This window comes from Perissodus microlepis, chromosome 15, assembly GCF_051167445.1.
Source record: "Perissodus microlepis isolate ML-2025 ecotype Zambia chromosome 15, ASM5116744v1, whole genome shotgun sequence".
NCBI classification, from domain to species: domain Eukaryota; kingdom Metazoa; phylum Chordata; class Actinopteri; order Cichliformes; family Cichlidae; genus Perissodus; species Perissodus microlepis.
In genome coordinates this window covers 28,379,484-28,395,826 of record NC_140475.1, presented here as the reverse complement: position 1 = coordinate 28,395,826, position 16,343 = coordinate 28,379,484, and the positions used below count along the sequence as shown (strand labels likewise).

General features: G+C 40.6%; 1 protein-coding gene across 5 annotated transcripts in view; it reads left to right on the top strand.

The window, feature by feature from the left end:
* The window catches only part of fynb (FYN proto-oncogene, Src family tyrosine kinase b), a 79,893-nt gene extending 66,717 nt beyond the window's left edge, over nucleotides 1-13,176 (top strand). For 3 of the 5 annotated variants that reach the window (XM_084953834.1, XM_084953833.1, XM_084953835.1), the window contains exons 8-13: nucleotides 380-544; nucleotides 2,200-2,379; nucleotides 3,809-3,885; nucleotides 4,739-4,892; nucleotides 9,400-9,531; nucleotides 11,611-13,176. In XM_084953834.1, the coding sequence (XP_084809960.1) occupies nucleotides 380-544; nucleotides 2,200-2,379; nucleotides 3,809-3,885; nucleotides 4,739-4,892; nucleotides 9,400-9,531; nucleotides 11,611-11,819 (917 nt within the window). In that variant the 3' untranslated portion in view covers nucleotides 11,820-13,176. Of the gene's footprint in view, nucleotides 1-379; nucleotides 545-878; nucleotides 1,035-2,199; nucleotides 2,380-3,808; nucleotides 3,886-4,738; nucleotides 4,893-9,399; nucleotides 9,532-11,610 lie in introns of all 5 variants that reach the window. The other 2 variants (XM_084953837.1, XM_084953836.1) reach the window with 2 other exon arrangements.
* Nucleotides 13,177-16,343: the final 3,167 nt, after the last annotated feature.

Here is a 16,343-nt window from a genome sequence, read left to right as displayed (position 1 = left end):
TTTGCTATTAGGAAGAATATACTTAACAAGTTATTACATAAAAAGCCAGTTGTGAAAAGTTCGTCCACCAGTGCTACATCACAACGCTCTAATTTTATAAGTATGAGACGCGTGTGACTTGTAAGCAAACTGATTGATCTGATGATCAAGATGGATGAAAGAGGCCACATCCTGAATCTTTTCACCTGTAATCAGCTCATGTGCCCTCCAGAAAGTGAAAACAGAGGCTGGTTCTCAGCTTTGATGTTTACTATGCTTCCAGTTGTTGTGCTACTCTGAAGCTTGTCTTTGTCTCCTGCAGGGTGCTGCGCTAACCCTCTGTACATCTCCCTCTCTCTGTCTCTGCTCTTTTTTGCGCGTTGCCGTGTGCTGTGTGCAGATCGAGCCGCGGGGCTCTGCTGTCGCTTGGTGGTTCCCTGCCACAAAGGCATGCCCCGCCTTGCTGACCTGTCCGTCAAAACCAAAGACGTGTGGGAGATCCCACGGGAGTCGCTGCAGCTGATCAAGCGTCTCGGGAATGGGCAGTTTGGGGAGGTTTGGATGGGTACGGATCGAGTCGCCTCCGAGTAAGGGGGCCACTCGGAAGGAGCCACACAGAGCTGACGGAGACACCAGACACAGTCCAAAACACAGGCCAATAATCTGATGGGTTCGATCAAATGAGAACATGGGGCAAAAATGTTGGTAATTCTTAGATTGAGGGTGTTGCCAGTCAAATTGTCCTTGTTTTCCAAACTTTTCTGCCAAAATAATCTGGAAAAATCATCCAGTGTGTCAGGAAACTCTCACAGCCTAAAGGTGGCCTCCTTCCATGTGTACCTCACTGCATGTTCCTTTCCCCTAACCCTGTTTGCCTTACCTCCCCCCCTCCCCTGTAGAGAGTGCAGATGGTTTGTGCTTTAATTTAACGGGCGTGTGTGTGAACTACATCCCTGACACTGTGGGCTTGAGTCATGATGCCTGGGAGATCAGCAGAGACGCACTTGAGTTGGAAGTAAAGCTGGGAACAGGATGTTTTGCCGATGTGTTTTATGGTAAGAAAATTCAAGACAAAACTTTGAAATTTTCACTCTGGCCCACCCCACAAGTACACGTGGAGAGTCTCCTTTATGCTCATCTATGTATTCATAATTGTGCCAAGAAGCTATTTTGCCATTTCAGATGCAAGCTGGAGCTTTCTTATCCCTCTCCAGCACTCCCAAAGGATTTTTGTTTTAGTTTCTTAAGACATAAACTATAAAGTCTCTTTGAAAATCAGCTGATACCTATAAGAATAGTTTTCCACCCCACAGTGTATGTTTGCATTCTTATAATATTCCAGTTGAACACTGAGGTGGCCCTGAAAGGTGAAATGCATTGCAGCTTAAGAAAACACCAGCAAACAGAAAATACTCAGCAAAAGTACACACAAACACACACAACAATACTTTTTGTGTGCTTTTGCAGTATTTCTCTATTTGCTGATGGTTTCTCAGTTGCTGTATGTTTGACCTCTCTGGGCCACTGTAGCAGCAGGTTACCAGTCCTGACTTCCAAAATTGAAAGCACAGCCACGATGCTACAGAAGCCCACTCTGATATATGAGCTTAATCTTAAATTAAGCCCCTTAAAATAAAAAAGTAGGTCAAATTTGTCTTTCCTAAGATTCTTGTATGTTTACTGTAAAAATAATATAAAAAGGGTACTGCTTCAATAAAATAATTGTAGTCATCCATACCTTTACCTACATTCACACAGTATTTTGATAGAGTGCATATTGGAGGCATAGCCGTGCTGTGTTACAGTCACTGACATGTAACCAGTGAGGAGCTTACAGGCTTGCCTTTGTTGATCATCCTACAAAGGATTATCCGCTCCCATGTTGGCGTATTGTGACTCTTAAAGCCCTGCTGAATCTCTCTCCAAGCCTTTAAAAGCCATTTCAAATCAATGTCCGCTCCAAATCCCGTACACATTTAATTATCCTTCAGCCCAACCACTGTGCATGAAAGATTATTCCCTCAGTCTCTCGATCGCTTCCTGTCTTGCATGTTTATCTCGTTGTCATTTCAAAGCAAGACTTTCCCCATGTTTTTAAACTACAGTTGCCTCACACCTGCCAATCATGTCTTCGGGTTAGAGCACACGGTTGTCAAGCTTGACTTTGAAATGACACGAATGCATTTTCCCACTGTACTGATGCCAGCTTCTGTGTACCAGGAACGTGGAATGGCACCACTAAGGTGGCAGTGAAGACTCTGAAGCCTGGCACGATGTCCCCAGAGTCCTTCCTGGAGGAGGCTCAGATCATGAAGAAACTCCGTCATGATAAGCTGGTGCAGCTTTACGCTGTCGTGTCTGAGGAGCCCATTTACATCGTCACAGAGTACATGGGCAAAGGTAGATGGAACACACCCACAATCCACAGCTGCTTACTTGCATTTTTCATTGCACCCCAAAAATGCTAGTTATTCACTTGTTAAAAAATAATTATTTTTATAAAATAAGAGTTGATGCAACAGTTTCCTGTTTCAAAATATGCAGTTTCTCTCGCTTTTACAAGCATCTTATACTATGTAGAGTGATTTTATTGGCAAGAGGTGGCGGTGATGCGTATAGAAGAATTTTGTCATCACCATTCAATTACAAAAAAGATGAATTTTTACAGCATTTCTGTTGAAAGATAAAACTAATAATGGAGACACACGCTTAAAGCTCTGTGTGACAAAAATGGGTTGTAAAGCAGTTGATCTTGCGTTGCTTGTGGTTGCATGTCAGCGAGTTTGCCTCGCTCACCCTTGTGCAGAAACAAAGGGTGAGAGAGGAAAGGACTAACACCAAACAAGAGAAATAGCTCTTGGTATGGTTTTGTGCGTAAGCTGCAGACTCAGAAAACATAACACAGCCAAGTTTTGCAAAGCAAAGCAAAGTTAATTTCCATTAGTAGAAGAGTTTAAAGTTCTATGTTATGTTGTCTGTTGGTTGTGTCACCAGCTCAGTCCAAGCCCCTGTATGTGTCTTCACTGACCACTATCTCAGTAAAAAGAAAATTATCTGCAGGAGATTCTGAACAGTCCATTCTTATGTGATATCATCTCCTTGCTTTTTGTTGTTGGTATGTACACCAAACAGTAGAACTGTAGAGGAAAGATTAAAGAATAAATTTAGCAAAGTAATCACAATCTGCTGGTTATATATATATATATAATATAAAGCCATAAAAAGCATATATTGTGGCCTAAAAGTGAAACTTGTGGCCAGTTAAAAAAATGTCTGTCAAAGCACTTTGTTCCATTCCATTCTGAAGAGTGAGCGCTCTGGAATGGCAAACCCTGCCTTTCAAAGAGAGTGGAGATGATTAAGGCCTGCAAAACAGTCCTTCAAAACACTGGAGTTCAGAGATGCCACAAGAAAGCGTTGTGGACGCGCATTAATCACCAGAGAATGCAAGAATGGAAACTTGTACATTGCTGTGTCTGTTGCATGCAGAGCCTGCCATATCTAGGTCAGCCAATTAAGCTGGAGAGGAGTGCCTTTAAAAGAGCCAATCCACTGTGGAATTGTATGAATGTAGAAGTTTATGTGGGGATCTTTTTAGGTCCACCAATCCGATATTTATTTTTGTAGCTAGCGAGCTTTTTGTGGCTTATTTCTAAGAGATATTCACCTGATTTTTCTTCAAGGTTATTTTACTTCAGATTTACAAACACTTCCTGTGTTCCTGTATTGCACAGGGCACGGAAACCAAAACTGATTTAATAAAGTTGTGTTTTATTTATTTTATTGTGCACATGTGTGCTAACATAACATGTTTTTATGCCTACTCCAGGAAGCTTACTGGACTTTTTAAAGGATGGAGAAGGACAAGGGTTAAAACTGCCTAACCTGGTGGACATGGCTGCACAGGTATGCCACAGACTTCAGGTTATGGTCCTGAAAATGGTCCTGCTATGGCAGCAAAATCTGTTTCTGCAGCCATAAATTCCAAAACAGTTAGGACACTGAATAAAATGTAAATATTCAATTCAATTCAGTTTGATTTATATAAAGGTACACCCTACAATATGTGCTACTATGAAGTCTTTTAAGCTAAGATAGGGGCTGATTATTCAATATAATCACATATATTCTAATATGTGATTAGAATATGGTCTGACATTGGTTAGATTAGAATATATGTGATATATTCGAATAAATTTAAAATAGATTCTGGATTTAAAAGGGATCCAATGAAGAGAAACCAGTACAGGAGAAATACACTCTCTCTAGTATTCTCTGTTAGGATTCTTGCTCCAGCATTTTAGAACAACTAAAGGCTAAAGTCCGCCTCTAGTGGTCACTCCAGAAACTGCACTTCTGCATTGGCTCACTTTTTCAACCCCAGAACTTGTGCCAGTAATTCTACCCTTATTGTTGTCCTCTTTTCAAAACAGCAACTTTATGATTGCTCTAATCATGTGATTAGAGGACTTCATTAAGAGATAACATGAGGGCTTCTATTGTCAATTTCTTTTTATTTGACCCAAATCTTTAGCAAATAGAGAGTCATCGAGAGAGAAGTTGAATCAAACCAATCCAAACTGCAACGACATATCTTACTGAGGGCTGCCCTATCAAAACACAAGCTTTACCTACCATCAGATATAGATATAGATAAATAGATATAGATGCTATTAGATGTATTCTCATGAAGTGAGAGCAACTCACAGTTGAGACAGAAATTTCTTTAGCTATTGTTGCCTTCTGTGCTGTTCTCAAGGTGGCAGCAGGTATGGCCTACATTGAGAGGATGAACTACATCCACAGAGACCTGCGCTCTGCTAACATCCTGGTCGGCGACAACCTGGTGTGCAAGATCGCCGACTTTGGCCTGGCAAGGCTCATCGAAGACAACGAATACACGGCTCGACAAGGTAGGGCTTCTAACTGCTTCCCAACTCACTCAGAAACAATGTTAAATGCACATACTTAATGCTCCCACTCACACAAACTCACATGCTGCCTGACTGCATTAGATCATGGAGGAAATTCGCTCTGGGAGTTGCAAGCTTTGCATTACACCCACAAGAAAATGACTAGCCAGCACAGCCAGTCAGCTCCAAATATTTTTCTCAATAACACAGACATTGAGGGAAGACACTCCCTGCCCCAGAGACACAGAGAGATTTTAAACTGGACATCATGTTACTTCACTATTGACCCTTGAAGCCTTTGAGATATTCAGATATCAGGCTGTGCTAGCTGTTCCCTAATTTGGAGAAAACATATTTGTACATTCTGCATTCTGGAAGTATAAATAAATATCCACAGACCTTTTGCTGATCTAATTGCCATTTCATCCATCGATCCATTTTCATCCGCTTACCCAATTCAGGGTCATGGACAAAGTGGAGCCTATTCCAGCTACCGTAGGCGAGAGATGGGGTACAGCCTGGACACATCGCCAGTCTGTCTCAGAGTCAGCGCCCCACCACCAATAATAGATTTTTCTGAAACCAAAATAGAGTTAAAACTATATAAAGGGTTAAGAATATACAGTTTTATTCTGTCTCAGAAAAAGAACAGTTCAAATTGTGCTCAATAGTGAACACAAGGAAAACACCACAGCCGAGTATTCACAAGAAAACTGACAGCCAACAAGAAGCAAACAGTGGTGATTACAGGGAAGAAACTAAATTTAAAGCAGGCTATGAACGCCTTCGTACAAAGAAACGAGGCTTTAAATACACTCAGACACACTAAGTGCTAATGGGGAATGAGACACAGCTGGGGGAAGTAAAACTAAACACAATACACAAGAGACAGATGCTACCAAAATAAAACAAGGAGCAAGGCGCACACAGACACAGAGCTAAACTAAACATAGGCAATCTGACACAGACGGAAAAGCCAGGAAACACTGAGGGAATACACAATGGTGAAAATCTGAACAGTAAGCAAACTAAGACTGAAGATCATTCATAAGAAACTAAATCTGAGACACCAAAAACTGAAACACTGCATTAGTTATTTCAGTCTGTGATTTGCCTAGTAAATAATAATATAATAAGATAATCGCTTAAGAAAGAAGCAACATAAGATTTTCAAATTGATACCATAAGTATAACATAAGGCCATACATGCCATAACACTGCCTCAGCTGTGTTTGTCTATAACACGATCACATGTTCAGAAGCTCTCTCCCTCCCTCTCTCTCTCTTTCTCTCTCCCTCCATATTTTCTGTTCTTGAGTGCATTAGTGGTTTGCACAGTGTTGTAAACCACCCGTATTTACATTCATGGAGACATTTCTTGATTGCAGACTTTAGCAGTGACACACCTGCCTTCTCAAAAGTGTCCACGAGAGGAAAGAGGGTGTTTCTTCTGTTTAAAACCAATCAGATTGTTGATTTGGCAGCTTCTAAAGTTCAACACTTTGAATCAACTTCAGATATAATCTAAGTTTCATTTGTCATGAAATAAAAAGGAAACAACCCTCGTCTGGTTATGGAAGTATTTGTCAGTTAAACCACTTGAATTAAAGCTGAAAATCTGCACTCAACAATGAACTGATTAGAATATATTTGTCAGACGTTGCCGTGACCTCATAAAATAATTCTTGGGTTTAATCCTTTTAATTCAACAAAGGAACATTTTCTTCCACATTTGAACTTTAAATGTGCAGAAAGACAGTTTCATGCAGAATTATGGGTCATGTTAGATTAACGTTTATAACAAATGTACGTGTCAGCACTCAGCATACTGTAAATATCGTCATTTCCCAGCTGGTTAGTTGAAGCTCATAGCAGCTGTTCATGCCATTTCTATGTGCTCAGCAGATACTGTCATTATGTTGTAATTTCTTTCCTCCCTTTGACAAATGAAGTCATTTTGTTGCACACATGTTCTTTGCTCTCTGCTAGATGCTTCACTTCACTTTTAAAAGTCAGACCTCTGATGTTTAATCTCTGGTCTCTAATTTCCTTCCTGACTTTTCCCAGGAAGTACTTTTAAAGTTTAATCAGTTACAATCAATGACAGCGTGTGAAGGGGAACCTAAGAGAAAACGTGAATGTTCCTTTTTATCCAGTAAATTTTTTTACAGGCTGTATTGCTGGTATCAAATTTGTACACATTAGCATTGTTCACTTAAAAGAGAAAGACCACCACATATACAATAATATGCATTTACACACATACACTCACACACACACACACACACACACACATATATATATATATATATATATATACATATATGTATGTGTATATATATATATGTATGTATGTATGTATGTATGTATATATATATGTATGTATGTATGTATGTATATATATATGTATGTATGTATGTATGTATATATATATATATGTATGTATGTATGTATGTATATATATATATGTATGTATGTATGTATGTATATATATATATGTATGTATGTATGTATATATATATATATATGTATGTATGTATGTATATATATATATATATATATGTGTGTGTATGTATATATATATATATATATATATATATATATATATATATATATATATATATATATATATACAGGGAGTGCAGAATTATTAGGCAAATGAGTATTTTGTCCACTTCATCCTCTTCATGCATGTTGTCTTACTCCAAGCTGTATAGGCTCGAAAGCCTACTACCAATTAAGCATATTAGGTGATGTGCATCTCTGTAATGAGAAGGGGTGTGGTCTAATGACATCAACACCCTATATCAGGTGTGCATAATTATAAGGCAACGTCCTTTCCTTTGGCAAAATGGGTCAAAAGAAGGACTTGACAGGCTCAGAAAAGTCAAAAATAGTGAGATATCTTGCAGAGGGATGCAGCAGTCTCAAAATTGCAAAGCTTCTGAAGCGTGATCATCGAACAATCAAGCGTTTCATTCAAAATAGTCAACAGGGTCGCAAGAAGCGTGTAGAAAAACCAAGGCGCAAAATAACTGCCCATGAACTGACAAAAGTCAAGCGTGCAGCTGCCAAGATGCCACTTGCCACCAGTTTGGCCATATTTCAGAGCTGCAACATCACTGGAGTGCCCAAAAGCACAAGGTGTGCAATACTCAGAGACATGGCCAAGGTAAGAAAGGCTGAAAGACGACCACCACTGAACAAGACACACAAGCTGAAACGTCAAGACTGGGCCAAGAAATATCTCAAGACTGATTTTTCTAAGGTTTTATGGACTGATGAAATGAGAGTGAGTCTTGATGGGCCAGATGGATGGGCCCGTGGCTGGATTGGTAAAGGGCAGAGAGCTCCAGTCCGACTCAGACGCCAGCAAGGTGGAGGTGGAGTACTGGTTTGGGCTGGTATCATCAAAGATGAGCTTGTGGGGCCTTTTCGGGTTGAGGATGGAGTCAAGCTCAACTCCCAGTCCTACTGCCAGTTTCTGGAAGACACCTTCTTCAAGCAGTGGTACAGGAAGAAGTCTGCATCCTTCAAGAAAAACACGATTTTCATGCAGGACAATGCTCCATCACACGCGTCCAAGTACTCCACAGCGTGGCTGGCAAGAAAGGGTATAAAAGAAGAAAAACTAATGACATGGCCTCCTTGTTCACCTGATCTGAACCCCATTGAGAACCTGTGGTCCATCATCAAATGTGAGATTTACAAGGAGGGAAAACAGTACACCTCTCTGAACAGTGTCTGGGAGGATGTGGTTACTGCTGCACGCAATGTTGATGGTGAACAGATCAAAACACTGACAGAATCCATGGATGGCAGGCTTTTGAGTGTCCTTGCAAAGAAAGGTGGCTATATTGGTCGCTGATTTGTTTTTGTTTTGTTTTTGAATGTCAGAAATGTATATTTGTGAATGTGGAGATGTTATATTGGTTTCACTGGTAAAAATAAATAATTGAAATGGGTATATATTTGTTTTTTGTTAAGTTGCCTAATAATTATGCACAGTAATAGTCACCTGCACACACAGATATCCCCCTAAAATAGCTAAAACTAAAAACAAACTAAAAACTACTTCCAAAAACATTCAGCTTTGATATTAATGAGTTTTTTGGGTTCATTGAGAACATGGTTGTTGTTCAATAATAAAATTATTCTTCAAAAATACAACTTGCCTAATAATTCTGCACTCCCTGTATGTATATATATATATATATATATATATATATATATATATATATATATATATATATATATATATATATATATATATATATATATATATATATATACATATATATATATATGTATATATATATGTGTGTGTGTGTATATATGTATATATATATATGTACTTTAAAGATAAATTCATCAAGCTAGTTTAAAATGACAAGGGACTGTGAAGGCCCAGTATAACAGAAAAAAGGATCATGTTAAACTGAATAAACCTGAAGTGTAGACATGCTCTCCTCGTTAATGCTAATGTGGTCTCACTGCTCTCCTTCAGGTGCAAAGTTTCCCATCAAGTGGACCGCCCCAGAGGCCGCGTTGTACGGGAAGTTTACCATCAAGTCAGACGTGTGGTCGTTCGGCATCCTGCTGACGGAGCTGGTCACCAAGGGTCGGGTGCCTTACCCAGGTAAGGAAGGGGAAGGGTCAAACGGTGCAGTAGAAGCTAAGCTCTGCTCGCTCAGCTGCTTTCACCTTGAGCCGGTCAGTCTACACTGATTAAGGGGCTCAATAAAGGGGAACTGCGAAACACTGAGCAGTTACCAAAGTACACACAGCTATCACAACAGGCAGCTCCTGCTGCTGTTTATGGGATTAAAATGTTCCTTTATGCTTGGGTAACCTTCGTTTCCCTGCCAGAATATGAGCTAACCCTTAATTACTTCTGCTGCCCTGTGGGACAAGATACATTTTACACAGAAACAAAAAGAAAGAGAGTGGGAGAGGCTGGGGCGTACTCCGTATACAGCTCCATGCAGGGAGGGGGAACACATGTTTGACCAGATGGTGCTGGTGGGCTGGTTCTGCTGTAGAGAGAAGGTGAGGATGGTTAGCTTGCAAGTGAGCTGAGGGAAAAGCAGCACCTTAACAGCTTTATAAGGTAGTGGACAAAATAGCAGAAAAATGGACTCAAGAAAGAGAACTATCCTACCCAGGAGACACTTGAGATGAAGATTATTGCCAGATTCAGTTAAAAACTGGAAGGTTTCTCAGATCATCTGGAAAGAGACCCCTTAGAATTCAGCTGTTTTTAAAAAGGGAAAAGACATCATTTGAATTTATATTGAATTTTATCTGATCTCAGGGTCAAAATTATACAACATCAGTAAAATTTGGTTAAATGTCTCGTGGCAAGTTTCACTTCAACGCTTTTGGGAGCCATCAACAAGCTTCTAGCATAATTCAGACTGGATATTTGACTGTCCATTGAAGTAGGTTGGCATGAAGCATAGTCCACAAATTTTAAAAGGCATGAGGTTGGTGTGTTGGGAAGGCCTCTGTGTTAGAACACAGTTTCAACTTTCTGGCTGTTACTTTGCCGTGAAGTTGGAGAATTTGGAGGTAGTCCATTATTCCGTTCACTTTGTGCAATGTACCACGAGCCTCTAGCAGCACAACATCCCAAGAGCATGACGCTACCACCACCATGCTTGACACTGTTACAGAGTTCAGCTTTGCCTCATCTTCACTACTACAATAATATCTCTCGTCATTGTGGCCAACTAGTTCAATTCTTTGTCCCATTTGACCATAAAGCTTTTCTCCAGAAAGCATTTGGCTTCAAATTTTAGTCAAGCACTGAGGACAATGACTCTGTGTTTGAGCAGATTCCAGTTTTTGGCAGGTTTCGAGCCACAGTGGATCATGAGTTGTTCCTAAACAACCTAACCAATGTTAGACCATCAGAATAACTTTTACTTGAGTACAGTTGTTTCAACTGATGATCTGAATCAGCACTTGTCTAGAAATGGCTCCAGAAGACCTTCCCAACTTGTATAAATCTACAATTCTTTGTTGATGTTCACTGAGTTCCTTGTCCTTTCCCATTGTTCTGTATTGGTCAATATAAGGCTGCAACAATGCATTGAGTAACTCAAATAACTTGATTACAAAATGAGGGATTAGAAAGAGTGAAGAGATGGGATTAAAGAGATTAAAAAGATGGTGAGCTCAGGTGGAGTCAAAAAAGGGGTTTTCTAGCATCCAGAACAACCAGCTGTAATCAACATTCAAATCTTTACTGAGAAAAAGCCGACAGGAATCCTTCATCAAAGCACCTGATTAACAACCTCCAACGTGAAGAAAAGCAAACTTTGTAGCTGCTTCCATCCACTGCTGTGTGTCTGTTTGATCACCTACTGAAAAGAAAATAAGCAAAAAGAGAAGAACACAGTAGGGAGACCACAGCAGCAACCAACATAAGCATAAGTGCCAGTAAATAATGAATATTGAATGTTTCTGAGGAGCACTGAAGACCGATAACGCACGACATGTTCAGACTAGGCCATGTTTATTTCAAAACTTTAGTAACATTATTTTGTAGATTTTGCTTTCTTCAGTTAGAGGTTTTAATTAAACAGATCTTCATTAAACAGCCCTTTGCAGATTCAGCACGTTAAGAACAGATTTTTTGAATTTGATCACTGCGTGATCCCAGGCAGAGCTCCCGAGCGCTCTTTCTCACCTGCTTCCTGCATTTAATTTTCAGGTATGAACAACCGAGAGGTGCTGGAGCAGGTGGAGCGGGGCTACAGGATGCCGTGCCCACAGGACTGCCCCATTTCGCTGCACGAGCTGATGCTACAGTGCTGGAAGAAGGACGCAGAGGAGCGGCCCACCTTTGAGTACTTGCAAGCCTTCTTGGAAGACTACTTCACAGCCACCGAGCCTCAGTACCAGCCCGGGGACAACCTCTAACCCACCGCTACCACCCCCCACACCCTGTTCTTGCTTTCTCTCTCTGTCTCTCTCTCTCTCCCCCTCTCTCTCTTGGGGTCAGCTCGAGGCCTGGACACGATTAGCTACAGCAGTGCTATATAAAAAACAAAAACAAAAAAACTATGGATCCTTTTCAGCCTGGCCTTTTTATGTTAGGGATGTGTACAGCTTCCTCAGCTCAACTTGGGTTCCAATACAAACCCCCTGACGACACCGCCCTCAGTCTCCGACACGCCCCCCTAGTGTCTGAACTCTGTAAATGCCATAGTTAACAAAGCTGATGGAACTGGGGTTAACTGGGGGTTGTGCTAATGCAGTTCCTTGTATTCAATGTAAATAAGAAAAGCTTGTTTTAGTTTGTCTGCTTCCGTTTCAGATTTTATTTTCTTCTGCACAAAAGTAATAATAATGATAAAAGGAAGTCAAGTACCTGAGGAGGCACAGTTAATCTGTATGTGTATTATACTGTAGCTTCTCTATTATTTTCTAGAGATTGAATTGGAAGGCTCTATATTTTTTTCTCATTTCCTATAAAAGAGAATTCATCGCTTTATTCTCTACTTTTCAGTTACACGTGTTATTGCATAAAGTTTCTCCTGGTGAGCATGACACAGTCCACCTTTTTTTTTGCCTTCCCGTCACAAAAGCTTCTAGTTAGGCTGCTGCTGCTGCAGGTTCTTTTACAAACGATCTGCCACATTTTTGTAAATCACAGCAACGTACAAGGATTTTGACATATCCCTCATTGCTATTTGGGTGGAAATGTTTCTGTCTTTATACCACTGGTGTGTTATTTTGTAGCTGGGAGACAAGAAGGATTTTCATTTAAGAGTATAAATGTCTTTGATTGAGAATCTTCATTTTGAAACAGATCGTGGGGTTTTTCCTCCTGCACGTCCTCCACCCGAGCCTGCAGGATCAACAGGCTGCACCTGAACCAGGACCATCTTACCTCCTGAGCTGCTTCTTCTTTTATGTTTAAGTGACACGATTATATTGAGTCTTTGATTTTATTTAACCCTTTTAGGTGATCCTTCGAGAGACATTTGGACTATATGATCAGGGGAGCTCTGGACCAGTTCATGTGACAGGAGTCTGAATGTGAAACGCATTGAAAATAAATTGAAACCAGCTCTGGTCTGGTCTTAATGCAGATGGTATCACAGCCTTTGGTAAATCCTCATTTTTCAGTTGTACAGCTAAATGGGTTTTAAGTGTCGCTAACTTCTCTCCTTTGTATCTTTCATTTCCATTTTTTATTAACATGACTCGTTTTGTTAATTCAGTGATTTGGCATTTGGAACTCAGAAAAGACCAATAAACATTTTACACTCTTTCCAAGACACTTATTATGACCAATGCCAATGTTTTACATGTGTGTGTGCACCTGCCTGAGAAACCAAGAGAAACTGCATGCTCACAGAGCAAGAGAGCCAGTGGCAGCCAGGCCCTCACCTACTTTCCCTGTGCCCTCACACAACTTGAAGTGGTCAAAAGGTGGAGCTGAAAAGAGAGAAAAAGAAACTAAAAATAGATGCAGCAAAATGTGACAAATTAACTGACATGTTAGTACCAGCACAACTGGTAACAAGCCCTCACAGTCACAGGAGGCTGCTGTTGCTAGCAGCAGAGCAGGAGGAGGAATCTTATTCTGGATCTTGTTGTGACATATACTATAAAAACTAAAGATTTTACAGTATTCCCTGAAAACCTTCATTTGTCTGATAATTTATTAAAAACATGGATTACATAGCAGTAGCAAATACATTACATTACTGTAGATGTCTTTCTGAAATTGCTGTAGCTAAGTCAAGGATATAATCCGCCTGCTGTTATCCTCGTGAATGAAATGTGCCAACACCGTGGGAGTTTAGTTTAGGTAGCTGCTCTGCTCTATGCCTGATTATCATGTTAATAGTGTGACATTCTCACTGCGTACGATTCTGCCTGGTATGCAGTGAATAACTTCAGTAATCAAACCAGTCTGTCTGTCAGATTCCATTCCTACAAGACTGCTCAACGAAGTCCTACCATTAAATAATGTGTCAATCTTAAATATGATAAGTCTGTGGGCTATGTACCATTAATATGTACCCCTACAGGCCTTTAAGCTGGCAGTAATTAAACCATTACTCAAAAAGATTTGATCCAGCTGTCTTAGCCAATTGTAGGCCAGTCTCCAACCTTCCTTTTATCTCAATAGTTCTTTAAAGAATTGTTGTAAAGCAGCAACAGAGGAATGGTTTATTTAAAGAGTTTCAGTCAGGTTTAGGAACTCATCATTCAGAAGGGTAAAAATTATCTTCTTATGACCTGTGACCTGTCTCTTTCCTTGTCCTGCTAGACTTCGGTGTAGCGTTCGATACTGTTGACCGTATTTTATTACAGAGATTAGAGCAGGCCGCAGGTATTAAAGGTCCTGTGCCGCACTGATTTGAATCATATCTCTCTCCAATAGACTCCAGTTTGTTCATGTAAATGGGGAGTCTTATTCACACACTAAGGTTAATATTGGAGTTCCACAGGGTTCCATGTAGGACCAGTTCTGTTTGCATTATACATGCTTCCCCTAGGTCAGCGGTCCCCAACCCCCGGTACCGGTACGTGAGTCGTTTGGTACCGGGCCGCGAGAGTTGAGGCTCAGGTGTGAAATGTATAGTTTTCAGGGTTTTTATCGGTTTTCAGCGTTATTTTGTTATCGTTTTTATCGTTTACTCGGTTTTCCTTGGTCTTTTCACGTGTGTTATGAATAAATTTTATTTTTTTCGGTACCGGTACTAGTTTTATTTTGTTGTATTTATCCGCGACACCTTAAAGGCCGGTCCGTGAAAATATTGTCGGGCATAAACCGGTCCGTGGCGCAAAAAAGGTTGGAGACCGCTGCCCTAGGTCACAGGTGTCAAACTCCAGTCGTTGAGGGATGGGGTCCTTAAACTTTTGAATATGTCCCTGCTGCAACACACCTGAATAAACACCTGAGGTGGTAATTCAGCCATTTAATTTACGTTACAGCAGCTCATGAGTGAATAAACATGGTGCAATAAAAGTACTTTTAGAAGTAGATTTTTTTTCAAAAACTTACATATATAAGTAGGATTAAAGCAGGGGTCGGCAACCCTAGGCACGCATGCCCGAAGGGTTAACTGATGGCACGACCATAGTTGGACTGGCCATCGGGCATACCAGGCATTTGCTCGGTGGGCCGATGATTTTTTTTTTTTTTTTTTGGAACGGTATAAACAATGAAAGGTGGTGGATTGGCCAGATGCTGGCCGGTGTGTAAAAATAACTCAGTTGTTTGGTGGTGACTATGGCGGAGCTTCCACAGTTTCAGTAACATTAACAAGCGGTGGAGGCCAGCAGGTGGCTGGGGGAGAGGGGAGGCAGGAGGAGGAGAGACCCGAGGCAGCCGACGGTCCGAGTGTCAGGTGAACTGAACTTCAGGTAAGAAGTTATGACCTGCAGTCTATCTGGGTCAGATATAAACCAGGTGTATATCTGAGTGAATCATAATGCAATCATATGGCACACTGACTTCTGAGGAAATTTTAAATGGCACTCATCATCAGAAAGGTTGCCTACCCCTGGATTAAAGTCAGTGTTCCAGCACTGAAAGTGCAGGTTTCTGGTTCACCAACTGGTAACACTACCATTAATGGCCATTAATGATTATTGCGCCTATCTTTGACTAATCAATATGTCTTCTATGTGAAAGGTATCACTTCTTTTCCATGACAACAAATTTTCCAAACTCAGCTAAAGCATTCTGTTTGCACACTGCTGTTTGATTTATTGATCAGTAGGATTTGAAGGCAGAAAAGAGGACAGCTAGTATGAGTACAGTAAAGAGATTTGCTAACTTTTTGAAAAAAATCAATAAATAAATCAGCCATACAGCTTGTGAAACATCTGTTTAAATCTTGTTGAATTTAATTGGCTAAATTCACAAAAAAGCAGTTTTAGAGTAGCACCACATCTCACCTGATCACAGCCTTATAAAACAAGTTATGTTACTTATTTCTAATTACTTTAATCACACTGTACAGCTTGTCATGGCTAACAGATGGATTCAAGCGCAGACAGCGTTCTGGCAAGCAATAAAGGTGACAATTTATTGACACAAGAGTGAAACCACAGTGATTTGTATATACAGTGAGTGGGGCAGGGGTCCAGGGCTCCAGGGGATAGAGGGGAGGAAATCCATGCTCGCTCTACACTCAGTCCAAACGCCGCCACTCCTCTTCTCACGCACACTCACTTCTCCTCAGCCACTCTCGCTCCAATTTCCACTTATGCCGACACACTCAGGGATCACACGTAATGGTGGGTTGAATATATGATTGTTTGTGAGTGGAATTAAAGTTGAGCAGCACCACCATCCAAAATAATTTGCTAATTTTACTTTGGGAGAGTTTAGAGCTTAAAAAGTCAATGCTGCCAGTGAGGAATGGGAGCAGCTTTGATGTTCCATCAATGTGCAACCTACCATTTTAGACGGACACC